This window comes from Salvelinus alpinus, chromosome 18 (genome assembly GCF_045679555.1).
Source record: "Salvelinus alpinus chromosome 18, SLU_Salpinus.1, whole genome shotgun sequence".
Lineage (NCBI taxonomy): Eukaryota > Metazoa > Chordata > Actinopteri > Salmoniformes > Salmonidae > Salvelinus > Salvelinus alpinus.
In genome coordinates this window covers 37,267,526-37,292,768 of record NC_092103.1, presented here as the reverse complement: position 1 = coordinate 37,292,768, position 25,243 = coordinate 37,267,526, and the positions used below count along the sequence as shown (strand labels likewise).

The 25,243-nt window shown below is 41.6% G+C and overlaps 1 protein-coding gene across 5 annotated transcripts in view; it reads right to left on the bottom strand.

Moving 5' to 3' along the window:
• slc25a25b (solute carrier family 25 member 25b) overlaps positions 1–25,007 on the bottom strand; it is a 45,518-nt gene extending 20,511 nt beyond the window's left edge. Inside the window, exon 1 of one of the 5 annotated variants that reach the window (XM_071351831.1) lies at positions 24,042–25,007. In XM_071351831.1, coding sequence (XP_071207932.1) covers positions 24,042–24,410 — 369 coding nt within the window. In that variant the 5' untranslated portion in view covers positions 24,411–25,007. Of the gene's footprint in view, positions 1–2,526; positions 2,793–10,410; positions 11,248–24,041 lie in introns of those variants that run through there. The other 4 variants (XM_071351833.1, XM_071351835.1, XM_071351832.1 and 1 more) reach the window with 4 other exon arrangements.
• Positions 25,008–25,243: the final 236 nt, after the last annotated feature.

Sequence of the window (25,243 nt, the reverse complement as noted above, 5' to 3'; positions counted from 1 at the left end):
GTCAGTTGTACAACTGAATGCCTTCAACTGAAATGTGTCTTCCGCATTTAACCCAACCCCTCTGAATCAGAAAGGTGCGGGGGTCTGCCATCAATACCTCACATTGCGAGGATAACGGCACTGAGCCTTTTTCTCAAATGTTTTATGAGATTGGAAAACACATTGGGAGGGGGATCTTAGACCAGGGTTTCCCTAACTAGATCCTGGGGCCCCCCCTGGGTGCACGTTTTGGTTTTTGTCCTAGCACTACACAGCTGATTCAAATAACCAACTCATCATCAAGCTTTGATTATTTGAATCAGCTGTGTCATGCTAGAGCAAAAAACTAAACTTGCAGCATGAGAGGGGGTCCCAGTACTGACTTTGGGAAACCCATTCCTCCATACAGAAACTTTCTAGATCCTTGATATCCTTCGTCTGCGCTTATGGACTGTCCTCTCCATTTCATATCACTGGTTTTTAGTGGGGTTCAAGTCTGGAGACAGATGGGCATTGCAAAATCTTGATTTTGTGGTCAATTAAGCATTTCTTTGTGGATTTTGGTGTGTGCTTGGGGAAGAAAGATTAGGCTGGAAGATCCATTTGCTGCCAAGTTTAAGCGTCCTGGTAGAGGCAACCAGGTTTTTGGCTAAAATGTCCTGGTACTGGGTAATGTTCATGATGCCGTTGACCTTAAAAAGGACCCCAGGACGCAAAATAGTCGATCTTCCAGCAAGACAATAACCCCAAGCACCAATCAAAATCCACAAAAATAAGCTTAATTGACCACAAAAATCTAAATTTTCAATGGCCATCTCAGTCTCTGGACTTGAACCCCATTGAAAACCTGTGGTTTGAATTGAAGAGGACAGTCCATAAGAACAAACAAATGATGAAGGATCTGAAAATATTCTGTATGGAGGAATGGTCTAAGATCCCTCCCAATGTGTTCTCCAATCTCAAAACATTTTAGAAAAGGCTCAGTGTCGTTATCCTCACAAGGTGAGGTATTGAAAACAGGGGTGCCAATCAATTTGACCACCATCTTTTTTTAGAATAAAAAACATTACATGTTAAACAACATTTATTTATTTGACACAGTATTTTTTATCATCTTTATTAAGGGTGACAATTTTGGACCAGACTATTTTTTTGAACATTAGGTTTTATACTGTATTGAACAGTCTGTTGTTGGTAGCAAAAAGGCGTCAAAGAGTGGATTATAGTGCCAAGTGGAAGTTGACTGCCATAAACTAAATCGAGTGACAGCAATTTGAGTATAGTATTATATAGAGATACTTTGAGAATAGGAGAATGCAAATAAAAAAAATCGAATAACCAGGGTCGGTCAGTAGACCCAGGAAACAAAGCTAATATGGGTGTTTGCGAACTCAGACGCAAGACCATGAGCAATCCTTTTAACAATGGTTTGTTTGCCCTCGAAAAGAAGGAGACAGCTTTGACTGAACATCCGATAAACTCAACCATGTGCACTAGCTGGCCATTTCTGCAAGCTGAAACCTAAAAACAGACCAGGAGCAATTGACCAAAGTTAAGGGTAAAACTGGACAGATGTCCACTAGTTTGTTTATAAAATAGTGAGTTTTACAGATAATAGTCTAATTATTGAGGAAGTACAGAATTTTTGGGCAATAACAGAAATTAGTTCAAAGTCCAGTCTTAAGAACTATAGTGCCATTTTCTCACTCATCCCTCAGAATACATTTAAATTAAGTTATTTTGACAACAAGCAAATATCAACCAAAGCATTAGCCTACATTCTAAGAATTTTTGACGTCACTAATCTGGGCTTTCTTAGATTTTCTAGACATTTCTAGACTCTTCGTTCCACAGGGAGCGTCTGAGCCTTCTTTCAAGGATACCTGCCAAACCACTGACTTAACCTTAAATGAATAATCTAAAGAACCAGTTCAGACTCAGAGTCAACAGTAGTCTAGCGTCGGCTCCCAGGCTTCACTCACATACAGAAGGTGAGGTCAAAGCCTGTGGCAGAGGCTAAATGAAGTCTGACTACATAGCCACTGGATAGAGTTTGGAAGAACATAAATTAAAGACAAACTCATGGTTATGAAATGAATTGTCTGAAATATTTTGTTGGCATAAATCATTAAGGCCATATTTGACCCCTATGAAAAAGCAAATGACAAAATAAGGACAGTGCATGAAGCACATTAAAAAGCTATATCCTAGGGGGTTCAAAGGACAATGCATTGCTGACAAATGTTCAGCAGAACGTTAGATTATATATAACAAGAAAGAGTTAATTAAAATTCTTATGAATTTACAATAATTTCCAAGTTATTATTCAGAGGCAGAGAGCCTGTCTACAGACTGGCCACTCACACAATCAATCAAGAAGCGCATTCTACAACTGTAGGGCTGTCTGCCAGTCTTGCCATATGAATGAAAGTGCTGAATGAAATAGCGAAATGCTAACTGGAATGCATTCAAGTGTTATTGCTATGATCACATAAACAGAATTATACAGCTATAAAAAGATTCCAGATTTAAAAACGACATATCTACCTTCCGCCAGTTTCGATATGTAGAAAATTCCTGAGAAGGAAGAAATATGCTCAGTTTGAAGAGAGACTTGAGTTCAGCTGGTAGTCCATTTGATTCAAAATACTCAAATTCAGTGTGTTCTGAGTTTGGAAAGGGCATGCACAGGCACACGCACAACATGCTTCTCTTAGGTAAGTGTAAAATACAAATAAATAAGTTACATAGAAGTAAAAAAAAAAAAAAAAAAGTTTGCCCGCTCTGCAGTGCAATGCTAAAATGCTGGTAGGCAGAAGACACATATGGGATAAAAGGACTCAAAAAGGTCCCTCCCACACAGAGGTTGCTAGGACCAAGGAGCAATCTCATTGGATGCCACAACATCCCGCCCTCTTACTATCTTTACTCCACAGGCTGTCAATATTTCAAGAGAACCAAACAAGACTACATTCCGACAAAGGAGCCCAACAAATAGCCCCCAACAAATGGCCCCTTCATGAAAAAAATGACTTGTGCACTTGAATGAAATTAAGGAACCAGATGTGAACTTTCCGGAAAACCCTTTAAAGCTCCTCTTTCTTTCAGTACAAATGCTTCTTATGTGTAATTAATTACAACGGCTTAAATACACAGGTCACCTCCTACCGTACTGGAATGTGACCAACTGTGGCAATATTAGGAATCTTCCTCTTCCTTACACAGAGGAAATGATGAGATCAGCATTACAAGGAATCAGATCTTGGGACCGAAACTGTGGTGCACTGTATGATCAACACCTTTAACTGGGTTATTACAGAGAAGTGTTACCCAACCCATTATATCAAGGGGGATTTGATAATTAAACTAGCTGAAGTTTGACAATGATGACCATCTCCTACAGTACAAGGTCATGCACAAAATCTGTGTTTCACTAAAGTGCAGTTGTAATTGTTGGGCAACTTTGAAACGTCTAACATCTTCCTTTCAAGAAATGTTACAATTTTTTATGTCTAACAAGATGGCTAATACACTGGATATTAGTCATCTTGTTAGAAAACTGGTTGAGGCCCACTGATGTGCTCAGGAACTTTGGCGACACACTACCACACCATTAGCATTGATGACATATTTTATGAGACTGACTGCAATAGACCATCCCAGCTAATACACTACCACTACGCTAATACTAACCCAAGGAGTACTAGCAGAAGCACAAATGCTAACCCAAAGTGTAGTCAAGAGGGATTACATTTGACATTTTAGTCATTTAGCAGACGCCCTTATCTAGAGCGACTTACAGGAGCAATTAGTGTTAAGTGCCTTGCTCAACTGTCGCATCGACTGATTCGAACCAGTGACCTTTCGATTACTGGCCCAATGCTCTTAACCACTAGGCTACCTGCCTCCCAAGGGATGAGGTTGGTGGATTTATTACGTTTAGCCTATTTGAACTTAGTAGCTTACTCTTGAAATGTATAAAGGTAGGCTTACAAATGGGCCCTTTAAGTAGAACACTTAAGTAAAAAGCAGCATGAAACTTCCCCTTCTGAAGAAAGAACATGTCCCTGTAGAATTAGGACTAAACGAGAGGTTACCATCATTCCAGACTGTATTGTGTGTCAGTAATAGAGACCACCATTGACGTAACAGTCTGCTCCAGTAAAGTGTCCTCTGTCAACGATAGAGGTGGTGAGAGTGAGGAGTGATTCAATTACAGGCACAGGAGATTGGAGAGTCCCAGAGACTGCCGGGTGCCTGACTGCAGCAAGCCTGTAGAACCCACGCACTTGTCCACTGCCTGCTAGAGGAACCACCTGTAAAGCTATCCCACTGAAGGGGTGGGGGTGGGGGGGCGCAGGTGAGTCAGAAGGGGGCATTTTCAGCCAAGCAACTCTTGGGTGACCGCCAGGTATCTAGCTCTCGGTCTTCCCATTTCACTTGGCCAGCTATTTCTGGGTGAGTCACTCGGCTGGAGTCCAAGGGTAAAGGAAGAATGGCCGCTGACGAGAGGGGTCTTGGTATGGGGGGTCTGTGTGTGTGTGTAGGTAGGTCAAATCCACGGTTCAAAATAACGTACGCACATCCAGGAGCTGTTACACGTGCATGCAAGGAGAATACCTGTACAGAGTTTAGATACTGCTAGATCTTTAGATCCTAAAACATGGTAGATTGCTCCTAGATTATAAAACATTGTAATATCCACTAAACCTAGTCATCCCTTTAGAGTTAGGCTATAGACATTTACAAACGTCTGGTCAAAGTCATTACGGCCATAAGGCCGTCAATGATTTGTAGGGTAAAACATTTCAGTCCCTTTTACTCTGCTTTGTCCAGAATTCACGTGGCTGAGATGTAAGGTAAGACTAATGCACCCTTTACACATAACACGCTAATTCAAAACCAATTCAAAACGTGCCAGTGGCCATCAAAGGTAAACATTTGCCCACTGAAGTCGGTTACGATGCCGAACTGCAGTCAGGCCAAGAAGCTGGTGAGGACGACGAGCACGCAGATGAGTTCCATGAGAAGGTTTCTTACAGTTTGTGCAGATATTCTTCAGTTGTGCAAACCCATAGTTTCATCAGTTGTCCGGGTGGCTGGTGTCAGATGATCCTGCAGGTGAAGAAGCCAGATGTGTAACCTTGCCAGCCGAGGACCTCCACGTGGTCTGCGGTTGCACGTACAGCCAAATTCTCTAAAACGACGTTGCAGGTAGGGCTGGGCGATATCGCAAAAACATAATTTCACAGTATTTTTTTTTTATTTAAAAAAAATGGACAGTATTTTATGTTTTCGAATAAGTTCTACATTTGCTTTATGAGTAGTGTGTGCCCCTTGGGTGGCAACACACATTCTAAGTGACTTCAATGGGTCTTTCTCCATTCTGATTGTTTTATACTGTTAAATGCAACTTCAACCTAAAATACTTTCAGCATTTAAAATTTTTGCATTTCCCGCACTCATTTGAGATTATTTTTACACTGCTACATAGGGGTGCACGATATGGTCACACAATCTAGGCCTTATTTTACCAAATGTTGCAATTGCAATTTGACTTGCAATTTACAGCAAAACACTTTGGAATAATGGAAATAAAAGGATTATTCTAATTATATAGTTCGAATATAATAGTGGGCACTGTCAATACAGTGTGGATGGACATGACAACGAATGAAAATGCCAGGGAGGAGGTATTGTGACAGGGTAGGAACCAAAGTGTTGATAAGTGTTTCCTAGGGCACCCTATAATCTTTGGCTACATTGAATGTTTTCTCAGCTACTTCATGTTGCAACGTTCATGCTTTGCGTATTCCTTTTTAATTGAGAAGATACTGTTTTACAAACATGCTGATTGAGGTCTACACTATCACTGGTATTATCAGGATGTATAGCTAATTAAGTTTGCTCAGACTCAGTACATTTATAAGATAGCTAGTATGCCAGCTAACTAACGATTAGCATTTGCGGCTAACAAGATTTAGGCCCAACTTGATAAGAAAAAACAACTAGCTTAAGCTGTTTGCAGATGTAAGAAACAAATTAAGTATAATTATAGAAGGCTAGTGGATTTATATTAAAACGCAAGTGTCTTGTGCTCGAGCAACAACAAAATGTGCCCATTGAGTGACAGGGGGCGGGGATAGGTCTGTGTGGATAGCAGCATGGAGTGAGAGAGAGATGACTCAAGTAGCCAAGTAAACGATAAAAATGGGATGTTACACACGGAGTATCACATTTAACAAACCAAACACTCAAATACCGTTTTAGAAGGTAAAGTAAAAAACCCAACCGGTCCGTCAATACCGGTATTACCATCAATACCAGTATTTAGTCAAATACGGTATACCGCCCAGCCCTCGTTGGAGGGGGTTTATGGTAGAGAAATGAACATACAATTCTCTGGCAACAGCTCTAGTGGACATTCCTGCAGTCAGTATGCCAATTGCACACTCCCTCAAAACTTGACACAATTTCTGCGATCTTTTATTTCAGCTCATGAAACATGGGACCAACACTTTACATGTTATGTTAATATTTTTGTTAAGTGTATTTACAGTATAACAAATGTGATTCCCTTGATATAAAGTTAAAGGAATATTAATTCAAAAATGTCATGCTCTGATCCAGTGGAAACGTCATAAAATAGGCCTACCTGATTACTTCTTATGGTACTGTTTATATTTAGGTGCAATAGCTACACAATACTTTTGAGCAAATATTCTATAAGAGGAACAGGAGCTCAAGCAGTAGAAAATGTGAGGTGCCAGTACTCCGCTCCGGTGAGCTCTTGCCCAAGTCAAACACTGCTTCTTAACCCTTGCGCAAATAGCTACAGTTGTGTCTGTCCCAAGCTCACTGGCGTGGGAAACTGAGGGCCTAGAATATTTTATACAAGTTCTCTAGTGCAAGCTTCAGGCCAGACCCAAGTTAATAGTTAATACAATACTCAAGTTTGTTGCAGACAGGCCATGCATAGCCAACGCGCTTTATATGCAACATTTTTAAAATGTTTAAATCAGGATATTTTCTAACTGCAGACTGCAATGTTTTTATGTAGGCAAAAAAAAAAATTATACATAGAATGGCAATTATTACTTTTTAGGTTTGTATAACTTTAGCCACATGACAATGATTTTGAGATAAATATGAAATTAATTATAAATGAATTATTATAAATAAAATTAATTATAAATCAATTATTATTATTATAAATGAAATGAAACTGTTCCATGAACATATGATCTGCGTTCCAGTTCGTTAGAAATGGTAAGATAAATTGGCATTCCATATGAGAAAGGTAGCCGACTCAGGAGAGTAATGGTAGAATCTGCGAAAGCCAGCAGGAGCGGTATGAGAATGGTTGAATGGCGCCCACAAGTCATTTGTGTCTTATTTCATCAAACAGTAAGCTTAAAGCATCACACATGCTCAATCATAATAGTTAATTTGATTAAAAACACATAGGGTGTGTGTCTATATATGGAAAAATACTAGTTAAACATTTCTGACCAATCGATTGGTCGAAGGAACACACGACTTTCGGTCAGCCAAGATTTTTTTTCCTTCCCGGGGACAGCTCTACCACTAGTTACCACAGCCACAAAGTCATGTGTAAGAATTCATTAACATTTTTGGTTTTATTTTTTTGTCTTAATTTAAGGTTAGGCATAAGGTTAGCAGTGTGGATAAGGTTAGAGTCAAGGTTAGGTTTAAAATCACATTTTAAGAAGATAAATTGTAGAAATAGGCAGGGTTTATGACTTTGTGGCTGTGGTAACTAGGGACGATCCTGGCAATGGGACATGGGGTCTTACAGCTGTAGGGTGTTCATTTGAGCCAGTTTGATACAGCAGGAAAATAATACTGCCGCAACAGGAAATGTGAATTATAATTAAATGTACATTTTTGTAGGGGTTGATACATTTTTTCATAAGGGAAAACCAAGTCTGAAATTTGTAAGTGGAAATAAACTTCAGAAGCCTTTTAAAACCTCAAAGTTCTCCTGAAACAGGGTGATCAAATTAAGATCCTACATCTGTGGGTAATGATAAGCACAACAGAAAAACATGTTTTTTTCCTTCTCCATTGAACATCTAATCAAATGGACACCCAGACTATTTGCATTGCTCACCTCCCCCCCCTCTTTTACACTGCTGCTACTCTCTGTTATTATCTATGCGTAGTCACTTTAATAACTCTACCTACATGTACATATTACCTCAATTACCTCGACTAACCTGTGCCCCCGCACATTGACTGTACCGGTACCCCCTGTATATAGCCTCTCTATTGTTATTTTACTGCTGCTGTTTGTTACTTTTATTGCTTTTTTTGTTGCATTTTTCTTAAAACTGTATTGTCGGTTAAGGGCTTGTAAGTAAGCATTTCACTGTAAGGTCTACCTACACCTGTTGAATTCGGCACATGTGACAAATAAAATTTGATTTGAATATAGGCCATATTGCGTTTACTCCCGCTCTATGCAATATACAACTTAGAAAAGGCCATAAACATATAGTTATCAGCATATCAGCAATCCCTCTCCAATACAGTCCCGTCATTAGGCCGGTCTGAAAGTTCTCAGATAATCAGTCCACAACAGTCCAAAGTGTCAAAACGCTTTTCTACAGCAAAAAAACATGCAGTCAGTCAGTACGTATTGTAGTGATATTTTTGCACTAGTTGGCTGTAACTGCACCAAAACACCCCAAAATGTTTTATTTATAGCTTGTTCCCGAACCTCTTTTAAAAATAGAGAGCCAATTGGGAACATTGAATAGCAATAAAATCACAGTATCAAATCACAATACATATAGAACCGTGAGAATCGCAATATATATCGTAACGGCACCTAAGTATTGTGATATTGTATCATGATGTTCCTGGCAATTCCCAGCCCTAATGTATTGTTGTGACTGGTGAAAGTCACAGGTTTGAATTATAGGTTTGCGGTTACAGCTGAGATAAAGTCTGTAACATGTGTGACACACGTACATGTGTCATGAACGATGTGTGTGTGTGTGTGGGGCTCACTCCATAAAGACACACATCTAAAAATGGCAGTGCAACTTTGCCAGGCCTAAATGTCCTGTCGTTAAGAAACCTATTAGGATGGGATTGGGGACTAGTAGTCTAAATGGAGGCGGTATCTAGATTTTCATATTGTCAAACAGTACAGTCCTTCTCTCATCCCAGGATTTAAGGTATTACTGTCTTAGTACACAAAGAATCCGCAAAAACAGCCCATTGGGCATCTATTACCAGAATGCTAACAAAACTTGCACATAGCGTATTTCCATAGCATATCTAGCTAGCAGCCTCTAACGAGCGCAAAACGAAAACTAATTGCAAAGACAGGCAATCCAGCTCAAAGTTATACAAGTATACGTAGTAGCTACCGAATGTCATTTTTGGAGAGTTTGGACATTTACAACCGAATGTGAATGAGAGACATTGTGCAAATGAACAAAGTTGACAAATTCTTGTCTGAAGGAAGAAGAGCACTGGTTCTGGAGCAGCATGTGTACACGCTGTGTCTGTGTGGAGTCGCTAGAATAACACAGGGCTCTACGCTGGCCTTCTTTACAAGGAGCACGTGTGCGCCTAAGCTGAGAAATGTAGGCGCACACAAAGACATTTAGAGTACAATGAAAAATATGGGAGGCAACAAAGCTAGAATCTTACATTTTTATAGAGACTCACTGGTGCTCTTAAATAAAAATTCCAGGTCGCACAGAAAAATATTTAGGCGCATATGTAGAGGCCTGCCTGCTCTGCTCGGAGAAGAGCAGACTGAGGGGCCGAAAACGGAGAGGCGAGCAAGACGCAAGGAAATCAAGATAGCAGTGGCAGAAGCCTTTTTGAACACAATGTTCTGAACCCACCTGATAACTTGAGTACCACCACTGCACATGGTAACCCTTAAGTGACCCTGAAGAGGACAGCACTTAAACAAATGCTCATCGCACCACAGAGGACAATCACGAGCCAATTTCTAAAGACTTCTAAAGTTGTTTGTGCATGTTCACTGGAATTAGGTATTTTGGCTGTGAAATGGACATGCAGTACCTGTGACATCTCTCAGAAACTTCTCCTCTCTGAAAGGGTGGCACTATAGTTCAGTGTCAGCCTGTGGACACAGCGTGAACTTTGAAAGACGTGCCAAGTTTGTCAGATCACCAAAGAAGACATGCTCCCTGTACTCTCTATATTCTGTCCTAGAACATTACAGAATTTAGCCTACAAACTGTTGAAATACTCAAAAATGACCTTTTCCAAATTGAACCACACTTTTCAGTGTCTTAATTACTGTAACTTCAAATGTGCTCACCCACCATGCAAAGGAGATAGCCAGTAAATGGCCAGTTCAATCCCTCCACCTGCCACCCCCCCACACATACAAAGTGGTTGTTTCCGTCCCTGCGGTACCTGTTGAAAGCCATCAGGGGGCACCACCATGATTAACACTGTGGTCTTCTTCGCAGGTGCACCATCACTCCTGCCCTTGTCATCCCTGGCAGATGTGTCAAGGTCTCCCTCGAGTCCAGTTTCCTTGGCAGTCTTTCCACTGACGGCAACCTCTGCTTCGCTCTCCTCCGGTGACTGGGTTCCCACGGGCTCACACTCTGTCCTTCCCACAAACCATTGGCATAGGGAAGTCCACACACTCTGCAGCATCCTCGTCTCTAGACTGATGCTCGTCTGGGTGCTGAAAAGCCGGTGCCAACACACAATTAGAAAGGTGGGTGTCAGCCGAGGTAAGAGTGCTGCGCCGGTAGAAAGAGAATTCACAGCGAGGGCAGGTGAGGACAACCGCAGAATGCAAAAGAGGGTCCTTCAAGTTTCTTCCGCGTCACTGCTTCAGCTCCAAAAGCCCCTTTTCCTGTGTGCACTCAGCTGTGCTCCTCCCGTCATCATCCTTCCTCAGATGTATTAGTTGCACTTTTCTTTCTTTCAATCAACGCACACCGTAAGTTCTACTCTCCCCAAACAAAATCATTAATTTAGCTGTAGCTTTACTGCAGCCAAATATGCAGGACTAACCTGTTCCAATCAAAACGATTGAATGGACAAACTCTTAAACCACTAACATGTAACTTCTGTTAAAGACTAAAGAATGATGCACCTGCAACTGATATCTTGAGTTTAGTTCGATACTACCTTGGCTGCATCTCTGCTGCATATCATCTACTGAGAGGTTAAGACTGAGACAGGAGCTACAGTGAGATTGTGCCGGTTAGCTGGCTCAGTATCGACGGACAGAGTAATGCAGTAAAAAAGAAGAGGCTCTTGAAACCTGCATTCTCACTGCAGCGCTGCATCAGCCAATCACGGCAGCCCACACTGATAGGTCCAACTGGAGATTCCACAGAGCTGGACTCCACAACCAATTAGAATAGAGGATAAAACGAAGCAACTAATTTATGACTTGTCATCCTGAATCGAATGGGTTTGTAAGGGTTGGGGAAAGTCTCTCTACTCTCGGAAAAACCTGCTGACTGTTCTTTCCCCTCCTCCTCTTCGATTCTCTCCATCAGAATGTCAGTATCACCGTGGCAACCTCACCCAGCTCTGCATGCTCTTTTCCACTAACACATACTGATCAGCAAAACCTCTTCAACTCTCCATCTTTTCTGTCTTCAAAAGCCTATATCACAACCTGCCGTGATTGGCAGTCCCATAGGGCGGCGCACAATTGGCCCAGCGTCGTCCGGGTTTGGCCAGTGTAGGCCATCATTGTAAATAAGAATTTGTTCACTAACTTGCCTAGTTAAATTAAAGGTTATACATTTTTTTTTTTTTAAAGACTGCTCCATCCAAGACACTGTTCTGAATGAGCTTCCACGTCTGAGTATCAGTTTGAATTTGTATTTTTCTTTTCAACTTGAAATTGAAGCGTAGAACCGATTACAGCTGAATCCTACCATTACTGATTTTATTACGATGTCTCCAACAGGGTTGGAGTCAATTCCATTTATCACTCAAGGATGTCTCATTCAGTGAATGATTTGGAATGTTGCCCATTAGCTTCAATCTTGCCAATACTTTTTTTTAAACATTTAAATCAATTGAATTCTGGTCATTTTCTGAGCAGACTTAACCTTGGTGTCCAGACTTCCCCATGTTGACCTTTTGGCCAGGAAATGCATATTTGTTTCCTTCAACACTAGCTGATTGTGCATTGGGATTTTATTCAGAGATAACAGAAGATCATTGCAAAGGTCAGCGAGTGCTCCTCATGTCTAGGGACATGTCCACATAAAGGAAATCAGTCAATTGAAATGAATTCATTAGGCCCTAATCTATTGATTTCACATAACTGGGAATACAGATATGCATCTGATGGTCACAGATACCTTTAAAAAAGGTAGGGGCGTGGATCAGAAAACCAGTCAGTATCTGGTGTGACCACCTTTAACCTCATGCAGTGTGATACATTTGTATTTGTATTTATAAGGGATCCAAAACAAAAGATAAAACAGTACATCATATAACAGTATTAAGCCACAATATACCTACAATACAAAATGTATAAACCACCCACCATACAACAATATTACAATGTACGTGTGTGTGTAGAGTGCGTGTGGTAGTGTGTGTGCGTGTATACAGTACCGATAAAAAGTTTGGACACACCTACTCATTCAAGGGTTTTTCATTTTTTAAGCTATTTTCTACATTGTAGAATAATAGTGATGACATCAAAACTATAAAATAACACATGGAATCAGGGAGTAGCCCCAAAAAACTGCTAAACAAATCAAAATATTTTTTATATTTGAGATTCTTCAAAGTAGCCACCCTTTGCCTCGATGACAACTTTGCACACTCTTAGCAAGACTAAATATGGAGCTGCACAATATTACAGCTGCAGTTTAACCTACCGACTACGTGTAGACAACTGCTGTGAAAGTATTGATATATTTATTTTTTTATCCCCTCAGATTTGGTTTGGCCTTACTTATGTCTGCAGCCCTGCTGTGCTGGCAACAATTAAGACCAGACTATTCACCTCACCCTTGACAGAACTGATTTGAGGCCTGACTAGGGCTGGCACAATTACCGTATAATAGTATAACCAACGATTATGGATGAAGACCGTCATGAAAATAAAATGTCTGTCATAAACGTTTAACCATTTTTGTGGAATGAACAGCTGACTGAAGACAGGACAGCCTGGCATTCGTGCAGTTGAGTTTGTGGACGCTTTACAACAAGCAAGGTGTTGTAGCAAACGGTCATTTGGCTGACCAATAACAGTTTCCAAAATTCCATGACCGTTACAGCACTAGGCCTGACCTGTTAATAACAGAAAGAAATAACTGTATTGACAGAATACTACTGCTTCATCACCACATAATCAAATTGTACCTCCCTCATAATTACAGTCCTGATCATATAAAAAAATATGAATAATAATTCTAAATGTCATAGATGTTCCAGGTGTAAATTATATACATAATGCTTATATTCTGACGAAAGGCTGTATGTCCCTGCTTTCAATAAAATAAAGAGTCAGAGGTGGGGCATCCCCTGCTGGACAATATAAGAAGTATTTTCATCAGGAAGACAGTAGCCTGGCTGACAGGACTCGCTCTGGACAGGAGTTTGTTGGAAATGCAGTATTCGCTCAGAAATTGGCTGAGCTTTGATCTCACGTTGTTTGGATTTGAAAATCCAACAGTTGTATTGGAAGAGGGCACGCTCGGGGGCTGTGTGTGGTTGTCCATCTGGTTGTTTGAGTGTGAAAGAGAGGAGAACCAATTCAGTAAAAAAATAACAGCCCCCTTTATTATCAACACTTCGTGTCTTCAATATCAGGAAGACTTGGGAGTTTGGTGTTAGCCAGAATACAAGACAAGAGCCACAAGTCATGAACTCATGGTGAGGGAATGCTGTGAAATCCCATTGACACCCACAGAGATGGAGTGGCTAATGGAGTGAGCTTAGAGGTTGGCAGAATGATGTCTATGGGTGAAGTTTACCTCAGGGAGAATCGCCATGCTTCCTTCCACAATGATCCCTTCAGCCCAAATCTCATTACTGTGAAGGTTAGGCTCATTACTGTGAAGGTTAGCCTAAGTGTTGAAACCATTAGCCGTTTCCTGGGCTTTCACCAATTCTCCATTGAATTAAAGATGCACTATACAATAGGATGCCCTCCATGTTTGCCTCTAGGGGCGCTCGTGAGCCAGAAAGGGTCCCTGAAATTAAACCGCATTGATACACACAGCATAACGCTGTAAAGTGGGCCACGTACCCTACTACGGAAAACAATGGGGTCTTGCCATTCCATATAAGCCTAACTTCACATCAGGTCAATAATGCTTATGAATACGTGATAATAATGTTGTGTTCTAAATAGGCTAACAATCCTGTTTAGAATGGCCATAAGAATACATTTGACTGTTATTGCAATCAACCAACTTAGCAGTTACCCTTGAGGTTGGACGGTCGTGGCATTCGCCTTGAGATCATGTCTTCACGAACAATCGTTTCACTCAATCATCCCCTAGTCATTTGAATAAAGGGTATAACTGACTAGGTATCCCCCATTCCCTTTCATTGGAGTTTGACCAAGGCAAAATTTAGGAAGAAATTATATAATTTTTATGGCAGGTAAAATGCATCATAATGTACAGTAAATGGAGGGACAAGGACATGCAGTATATGAGAAGCATCAAAGACTTTTCTCAAACCCATTTTGAGATCAAACCCCTTGCCTGACCTTCGGAGGCACTCCAGTTACATTTACAGTAGAGCAGCTAAGCAAAAAACTAGCTAATTGGACAAGAAAAGTGCATAGGACAGTGGACTTGTCTCAGACTCTGCAGCAGTGAAGGGAGTATTTGTATTGTCCATGCTTGTAATGATTGGTTATTGTGCACCATTGTTTGTGTTATCGTCAAGATGATAAACTGTAGAGAATGCGTACAAGTAATTTTAAAGCACTAGAGCTTTACCTTTCTTCCAAAAGTCACTGGATATCAGAATGATGACATTTGCAAATTGCCCAGCAGGCATTTGTACATAATTTACCTTGCAAAGGATCAAATGGCGTCGGAGAAGAAGGCTGACGTTTTACATGTCCCCAACCGATTGTGTTTTTTTTGTTCGTTTATTTGCGTTGAACTTATTTTGTACATTATGTGGCCGCTACCGTCTCTTTTGACCGAAAATAATTTCTGGACACCAGGATTGTGATTACTCACCACGGACTGTCAGAATCTGTCTGACAGAGTCTGATGAGCCCGACGCTAACGATATACTGCTTTCTCGGGGACAGGCCCAGATCCCCGTGAAGAGGAGGTGGAGAAAAAGGGGCCAAAGGGCGGGCTGCCTTCTGAGAATTCGTAGGCGATCGAATAAACCCCCACTTCCTTCCATTCTGCTAGCAAATGTGAAATCTTTGGAGAATAAAATCAATGACCTACGCGGAAGATTAAACTACAATGGGACATTCAAAACTGTAATATCTTATGCTTCACGGAGTCGTGGCTGAACGACGACACCATCAACATACAGCTGGCTGGTTATACGCTGTACCGGCAGGATAGAACAGCGGCGTCTGGTAAGACAAGGGGCGCGGGACTATGTATTTTTGTAAATAACAGCTGGTGCACGGTATCTAAGGAAGTGTCGAGCTATTGCTCGCCTGAGGTAGAGTATCTCATGATAAGCTGTAGACCACACTATTTACCTAGAGAGTTTATCTATATTTTTCGTAGCTGTTTTACATACCACCACAGACTGAGGCTGGCACTAAGGCAGCATTGAATGAGCTGTGTTCCGCCATAAGCAAACAAGGAAACGCTCACCCAGAGGCGGCGCTCCTAGTAGCTGGGGACTTCAATGCAGGGAAACGTAAACCCGTTTTACCAAATTTCTATCAGCATGTTAAATGTGCAACCAGAGGATAAAATAAATAATAATAAATGAATAAATAAAAAACTCTGGACCACCTTTACTCCACACACAGACACGCATACAAAGCTCTCCCTCCATTGGCAAATCTGACAATAATTCTATCCTCCTTACAAGCAAAAATTAAAGCAGGAAGCACCCGTGACTAGATCAATAAAAAAGGAGGTCAGATGAAGCAGATGCTAATCTACAGGACTGTTTTGCTAGCACAGACTGGAATATGTTCCAGGATTCCTCCGGTGGCATTGAGGAGTACACCACATCAGTCATTGGCTTCATCAATAAGTGCATCGATGACATCATCCCCACAATGACCGTACATACATACCCCAACCAGAAGCCATGGATTACAGGCAACATCTGCACTGAGCTAAAAGCTAGAGCTGCCGCTTTCAAGGAGCAAAGCGTCAATACAGGACTAAGATCGAAACGTACTACACCGGCTCTGACGCTCGTCGGATGTGGCAGGGCTTGCAAACCATTACAGACTACAAAAGGGAAGCACAGCCGAGAGCTGCCCAGTGACACAAGCCTGCCTAAACTACTTCTATGCTCGCTTCGAGGCAAATAACACTGAAACATGCATGAGAGCACCAGCTGTTCCAGAAGACTGTGTGATCATGCTCTCCGCACCCGATGTAAGTAAGACCTTTAAACAGGTCAACATTCACAAGGCCGCAGGGCCAGACTGATTACCAGGACATGTACTGCGAGCATGCATTGACCAACTGGCAAGTGTCTTCACTGACATTTTCAACCTCTCCCTGTCTGAGTCTGTAATGCCAACATGTTTTAAGCATACCTGTGCCCAAGAACACTAAGGCAACCTGCCTAAATGGCTACAGACCCGTAGCACTCATGTCTGTAGCCATGAAGTGCTTTGAAAGGCTGGTCATGGCTCACATCAACACCATCATCCCAGAAACCCTAGACCCACTCCAATTTGCATACTGCCCCAACATTGGCTACAGCACAGCGTTCAACACCATAGTTTAATTCAATTTAATTTAATTGTAATTTTTTTTTTTTATATAGCCCTTCGTACATCAGCTAATATCTCGAAGTGCTGTACAGACACCCAGCCTAAAACCCCAAACAGCTAGTAATGCAGGTGTAGAAGCACGGTGGCTAGGAAAAACTCCCTAGAAAGGCCAAAACCTAGGAAGAAACCTAGAGAGGAACCAGGCTATGAGGGGTGGCCAGTCCTCTTCTGGCTGTGCCGGGTGGAGATTATAACAGAACTATGCCAAGATGTTCAAAAAACTCAGTCAAAACAGAAAATATGTGTCAGTCTGTCTCTTGTGAAAACAGTGAACAACTTGTGAACATTTCTGAATTATAATATATACTGTGGAGACTATAGTGCCCTCAAAGCTCATCAATAAGCTAAGGACCCTGGGGTAGGTAACAACACATCCTCAACACAGGGGCCCCTCAAGGGTGCGTGCTCAGTCCCCTCCTGTACTCCCTGTTCACTCATGACTGCACGGCCAGGCACGACTCTTACACAATCATTAAGTTTGCCGATGACAACAGTGCCTGATCACCGACAAGACAGCCTATGGGGAGGAGGTCAGAGACCTGGCTGTGTGGTGCCAGGACAACAACCTCTCCCTCAACATGATCAAGACAAAGGACATGATTGTGGACTACAGGAAAAAGAGAACCGAGCACTAGAGGGGCTGCAGTGGAGCAGGTTGAGAGCTTCAAGTTCCTTGGTGTCCATATCACCAACAAACTAACATGGTTCAAAAGCACACCAGTCGTGAAGACTGGCACGGCAAAACCTATTCCTCCTCAGGAGACTGAAAATATTTGGCATGGGTCCTTAGATCCTCAAAGGGTTCTACAGCTGCACCATCAAGAGCATCCTGACTGGTTGCATCACCGCCTGGTATGGCAACTGCTCGGACTCCGACCGCAAGGCACTACAGAGTGGAGGTCGACCGATTATGATTTTTCAACGCCGATACCGACTTTTGGAAGACCCAAAAAAGCCAATACCGATTAATCGGCCGATTTTTTTTGTTGTTGTTGTAATAATGACAATTACAACAATACTGAATGAACACTTATTTTAACTTAATATAATACATCAATAAAATCAATTTAGCCTCAAATAAATAATCAAACATGTTCAATTTGGTTTAAATAATGCAAAAACAAAGTTTTGGAGAAGAAAGTAAAAGTGCAATATGTGCCATGTAAGAAAGCTAACGTTTAAGTTCCTTGCTCAGAACATGAGAACATATGAAAGCTGGTGGTTCCTTTTAACATGAGTCTTCAATATTCCCAGGTAAGAAGTTTTAGGTTATAGTTATTATAGGAATTATAGGACTATTTCTCTCTATACGATTTGTATTTCATATACCTTTGACTATTGGATGTTCTTATAGGCACTTTAGTATTGCCAGTGTAACAGTATAGCTTCCATCCCTCTCCTCGCCACTACCTGGGCTCGAATCAGGAACACATCAACAACAGTCAACCTCAAAGCAGCGTTACCCATGCAGAGCAAGGGGAACAACTACTCCAAGTCTCAGAGCGAGTGACGTTTGAAACGCTATTAGCGCGCACCCCGCTAACTAGCTAGCCATTTCACATCGGTTACACCAGCCTAATCTCGGGAGTTGATAGGCATAAAAATAAATAGCAGAGCTGCTGGCAAAACGCACGAAAGTGCTGTTTGAATGAATGCTTATGAGCCTGCTGGTGCCCACCATCGCTCAGTCAGACTGCTCTATCAAATCATAGACTTAATTATAACATAATAACACACAGAAATACGAGCCTTAGGTCATTAATATGGTCGAATCCGGAAACTATCATCTGGAAAACAAAACATTTATTCTTTCAGTGAAATACGGAACCGTTCCGTATTTTATCGGACGGGTGGCATCCCTATGTCTAAATATTCCTGTTACATTGCACAACCGTCAATGTGATGTCATAATTACGTAAAATTCTGGCAAATTAGTTCGCAATGAGCCAGGCGGCCCAAACTGTTGCATATAACCTGACTCTGCGTGCAATGAACGCACGAGAAGTGACAAAATTTCACCTGGTTAATATTGCCTGCTAACCTGGATTTCTTTTAGCTAAATATGCAGGTTTAAAAATATATACTTCTGTGTATTGATTTTAAGAAAGGCATTGATGTTTATGGTTAGGTACACGTTGGAGCAACAGTCCTTTTTCGCGAATGCGCACTGCATCGATTATATACAACGCAGGATACGCTAGATAAACTAGTAATATCATCAACCATGTGCAGTTATAACTAGTGATTATGATTGATTGATTGTTTTTTTATAAGATAAGTTTAATGCTAGCTAGCAACTTACCATGGCTTCTTACTGCATTCGCGTGACAGGCGGGCTCCTCGTGAGGCAGGTGGTTAGAGCGTTGGACTAGTTAACCGTAAGGTTGCAAGATTGAATCCCTGAGCTGACAAGGTAAAAATCTGTCGTTCTGCCACTGAACAAGGCAGTTAACCCACCGTTCCTAGGCCGTCATTGAAAATAAGAATGTGTTCTTAACTGACTTGCCTAAATAAATAAAGGTGTAAAAAAAAAATTGGGGGGCAAAATCGGCACCCAAAATTACCGATTTCCGAATGTTATGAAAACTTGAAATCGGCCCTAATTAATCAGGCCATTCCGATTAATCGGTCGACCTCTCCTACAGAGGGTAGTGCGAACGGCCCAGTACATCACTGAGGCCAATCTTCCTGCCATCCAGGACCTCTATATTAGGCGCTGTCAGACGAAGGCCCTAAAAATTGTCAAAGACTCCAGCCACCTTAGTCATAGACTGTTCTCTCTGCTACCGCATGGCAAACGGTAACAGAGCGCCAATTCTAGGTTCAAGAGGCTTCTAAACAGATTCTACCCCCAAGCCATGAGACTCCTGAACATCTAATCAAAATGGCTACCCAGACTATTTTCATTGCCCCCCTCTCTCTTTTACACCGCTGCTACTCTCTGTTGTTATCATCTATGCATTTTCACTTTAAGAACTCTACCTACATATAACCTCAACTAACCGGTGCCCCTGCACATTGACTCTGTACCGGTACCCCCCTGTATATAGTCTCGCTATTGTTATTTTACTGCTGCTCTTTAATTACTTGTTACTTTTATTTCTTATTCATATTAAATTATTTTATTAATTAATTAATTCAAATTGCATTGTTGGTTAGGGGCTCGCAAGCATTTCACTGTAAGGTGAATACCTGTTGTATTCGGTGCATGTGACTAATAAAATTTTATTTGAAATATGAATCACAACCTGACTAGACAGCCAAACCACCAAAACAAATTGCAGAGCAAATAAATATTTTGGGTCAAAAGCAAATCCATATTCAAAACAGTTTTATCTAAAAGAGGCCAAGGAGGTGGTTAACCTTGGGTCAACAAATGCAGGTTTACTAAGGCTAATATTAAACCAAATGTTTCAGAAGATAGTCAGGAACTGAAAACAAGTTATTGGGCTCCATTTTGAAGAGGAACAAAAAGAGCATGACTTTGCTTCTTTTCTATGTGAAAGTGTGAGACAAGATCATAGATAAAGTGGATGTCACAGGCAGCAAACTGAGCGCAGTGTTAAAAATATGCCCCCATGACCTTTGCCTATCTGCAGCCAATAGAGTGGGCAAGCATATCCATGTGGTTGTTCTGGAAAGTGCCACTGCTCTCTGAACAATGGGGAAAAGTACTAGACAATTGTAAGCCTTCACGTGCCGAATCAGTCTGGCAAATGCTCAAAACCCACCAGGAACCCAGGATTATATCTCCAATATCAACTATTTCACCCATACAATACAAAACACAGTAGGGCAGGTCTAACAAACAGTGCACAATAGCCTCCATGAAATATAGCGTAAGCTATTCTATATATACACCGAACCAAAATATAAAACGGAATAACTTTTAAACTGAGTTACAGTTCATATAAGGAAATCAGTCAATAGAAATAAATGAATTAGGCCCTAATCTATGGATTTCACATGAATGGGCAGGGTGCAGTCATGGGTGGGCCTCCCACTGGGGAGCCAGGCCCAGTCAATCAGAATGAGTTTCTCCCCACAAAAGGGCTTTATTACAGACAGAAACACTTCTCAGTTTTATCAGCTGTCCAGGTGGCTGGTCTCTGACGATCCCGCAGATAAAGAAGCCGGATGTGGAGGTCCTGGACTGGCATGGTTACACGTGGTCTGTGGTTGTGAGGCCGGTTGGAAGTACTGCCAAATTCTCTCAATCTTGCAACCTTACAGTTAACTAGTCCAACGCAATAACGACCTGCCTCTCTCTCGTTGCACTCAACAAGGAGACTGCCTGTTACGCGAATGCAGTAAGCCAAGGTAAGTTGCTAGCTAGCATTAAACTTATCTTATAAAAAAACAATGAATCATAACCACTAGTTAACTACACATGGTTGATGATATTAGTAGATATTATCTAGTGTGTCCTGCTTTGCATATAATCTGACTGAGCATACAAGTATCTAAGTATCTGACTGAGCGGTGGTAGGCAGAAGCAGGCGCGTAAACATTCATTCAAACAGCACTTTCGTGCGTTTTGCCAGCAGCTCTTCGTTGTGCGTCAAGCATTGCGCTGTTTATGACTTCAAGCCTATCAACTCCCGAGATGAGGCTGGTGTAACCGAAGTGAAATAGCTAGCTAGTTAGCGTACGCTAATAGCGTTTCAAACGTTACAAAAGGGTTTTCTTTCAAAAACAAGGACATTTCTAAGTGACCCCAAACTTTTGAAGCGTACATTTAAAATTACAACCCACCTAGTATTTTCTCTCGCCTTCAAATGGTATGGGTATGTGGCAGTATGGTTTGACTACTACCAAACAGAGGCCTGACACCACATGCTGATCATGACTGATCACAGGTTGTGACTTGCTTTGTATCGCTCTGGTATAAGTAGGCCACATTCTGGGCTCTCTCGTATACCTAAAAGCATTTCCGAGGTATTTATGGGTTTCAAATTCATACTGCCAGTGCCTAGGAGTGCAGTGACTAAATGCCTCTTGGGTCATTCGTGTGGTATTTGGCTTTATTCAGGGGGCAATACAGCAACACAATCAGGTCATTTTTTGTTCTCTAACATTTTAATGACACTCTCTCATCCTCACACACACACACACACACACAACACTGGAGTCTATTAGCCCCATATACTACCCACCACTGCGACCTGTACGCTCTCGTTGGCTTGCCCTCGCTTCATACTCGTCGCTAAACCCACTGGCTCCAGGTCATCTACAAGACCCTGCTAGGTAAAGTCCCCCCTTATCTCAGCTCGCTGGTCACCATAGCAGCACCCACCTGTAGCACGCGCTCCAGCAGGTATATCTCTCTGGTCACCCCCAAAACCAATTCTTCCTTTGGCCGCCTCTCCTTCCAGTTCTCTTCTGCCAATGACTGGAACGAACTACAAAAATCTCTGAAACTGGAAACACTTATCTCCCTCACTAGCTTTAAGCACCAGCTGTCAGAGCAGCTCACAGATTACTGCACCTGTACATAGCCCATCTATAATTTAGCCCAAACAACTACCTCTTTCCCTACTGCATTTATTTATTTTGCTCCTTTGCACCCCATTATTTCTATCTCTACTTTGCACATTCTTCCACTGCAAATCTACCATTCCAGTGTTTTACTTGCTATATTGTATTTACTTTGCCACCATGGCCTTTTTTTGCCTTCACCTCCCTTATCTCACCTCACTTGCTCACATTGTATATAGACTTATTTTTGTACTGTATTATTGACTGTATGTTTGTTTTACTCCATGTGTAACTCTGTGTTGTTGTATGTGTCGAACTGCTTTGCTTTATCTTGGCCAGGTCGCAATTGTAAATGAGAACTTGTTCTCAACTTGCCTACCTGGTTAAATAAAGGTGAAATAAAAAATAAAAAAATTGTACCCTCCTGTTCATCTTCCCCTCGTATTTCCTACTCTCTGCTTCTCCCGTGTGATTATCTCCTAGCACCTGACTTGTTTCTGCCCACCCCAGTCCCCATCTCAGCACCAGATCCATATGAATAACATGAGTTATGACAGGCTGCCAGTGTCAACTCCCTAGTTCTGTACTTAATTAATGGCCAGATATGGACATTTATAGCATGTGCATGCATGTAGGAGGAAAAATATATTTTTGGAAATGTTACGTTAGATGGCATCTTTATCTTAGACTAAAGTCACTAAACCCTGGCAGGGATGACATTCTTGAAGAAATAAAATGCGAGCTCATTGCTTGTTTTTGTGTTAGTAGCTTAGGCTAGACACAACAATGGGAGTCTGTTTGGTATAGATATCCACATCAGCAGACTGACACAAATACCAAATGAAAAAGTTTAATCCTCTGGCTTTAACAGGAAGAATACAATAACAACAACCCGGGAATAATCGCTAAAGCAGTATTAAGGTTCAAATATGGGAATGTGGTTGGAAAATAAGAGTCACCTAATTTAAAGAGGTGTGTCAATAAATAGTTGGGCTGTACGAGACCTTGGTAATTCAGTGGGTATTACTACTTTACTCATGCTTTTCAGAGTTTACTCATGTAAACCACAGCAACAATGTGGGGTGTTTTCTTTAACATATTATTAAAGGGACAGTCACATGAAAGTGATGCTCCAGAGTTTTTGCATAATTTCAGCTAGTAGATTTGAAAGTAGTGCTCATGAGCCAAAATGGGTCCTTGAAAATTGTGCCCAAATATGTACTGTCATCCATGTTATATCCTGAAATTTGCATAACATTTTACACATTTGTAAGCGCTTAAGATCCCCGACTGCATCTTTAAGGTACTTAAGGGACATGCACTGTATAAGAACAACTGAGTGGGAACCTACAGAAATGGAAAAAACACATTTTTCACAACATTCCATATTAGACACTAATTTTAAATCAAAGACATCTGTTATAGGACTTTATGGGCTAGAAAACTCATTTCCCACCAACTCAAAAATGTAAAAAACACTTAACCAGGGAGTCAACATAAACGGTTTATCCTGTCACAGTAATAAATAGCTTGCTTGAACTCACTGCTTTTCACCTACTCCTTCACAATAAGTTATTTATTTACTCTATAGCGAGATATGAACCCTCACACTTACCATAAGCTCGAGCTCAGTGCGATGAACCCCCAGTTTCTTGAGCCCAATGGACAGGTCGTTGACGCAGATGCCCCCATCACCATTCACGTCCAGGACTTGAAACAGCACTTTTAGTCTATGGTCCTGCTCGGGTCCACCACAAAGTTCGCATGGGTATGATGGCTCACAGGAGTCATCACAGGAACCTGTGATCTCTACTGACAACGGACGCTCCCGAGTTAGAGGTGAGGATGTGAAAGATGATGAGGATGCGCCCCCAGCACCCCCGACCCCTCCACCGGGGTCAGAACGGTGGGCCTCCTCTGTTCGGCATTGACAAAAGACCCCGCTGAGCAAGGGTGACACAAAAGTCCCTTGCTGGTGCATCATACGGATGGAACCAACAATGTCAAACTACTACAATCAATGACGATATTTTACAATTTCGAAATTTAAGGTGACGTGTGGTAGCTTTGCTAGCTGTCTATTTTAGCCACCATGTCACGTGCGGTATAACCCCAAATTGTTAAGGATTGCTAAAGTAGTAGCTACAGACAAAACAGTTAAATGTTGTAGACTTTGCAATGTAACTTTCTTATTCCACTGTTATGCCTGTTTAGTCTAAAACGGTTGACTTATTATCTGCTAACTCAGTTGGTTTACTAGCAACTGGCATATTAGCCAGCTAACGTTAGCTACAGCTGAGGAATTAGGAGGTGGATGCTGAGCCGCACGCGGATTAAAATGTAACGTTAGTCAATTTAGACAAGTTTCAGTGCCACGAAAATCACTTCAGAGATACCTTCTACTGGTCGTGAAGAGGTCCACTTTCCTGTCTTGACTAAGGCACCGGCGAAATCCTCCCGTTTGAATTGGCGGTCGGTTTGATAGTGATGACACAAAATAAACCGGTATCGTAAGAGGGCTGTTCCTGCCACAAATTGGGCCAGTTCGTTTTGCATGGCCCGATTCCCCGAGTTTGTGGTGAGTTTGCCACTTGACCAATGGAATCACAGATAGAACCAGATATGAGCCAGATATTTCACCGGATGTATAAATGTGACGCATTCGGTTGCTGTTTCCGCTCACTACCAAATATGGTGATGAAAGGACGCCCAGTGGCCAGCAATGGGAGAAGATGGAGCGTGATGGATTTTGGCAGACATTCTGCTCATTTTCTCATTGATGAAACATTTGATCTCCATACTGTTTTCTGTTTCCAA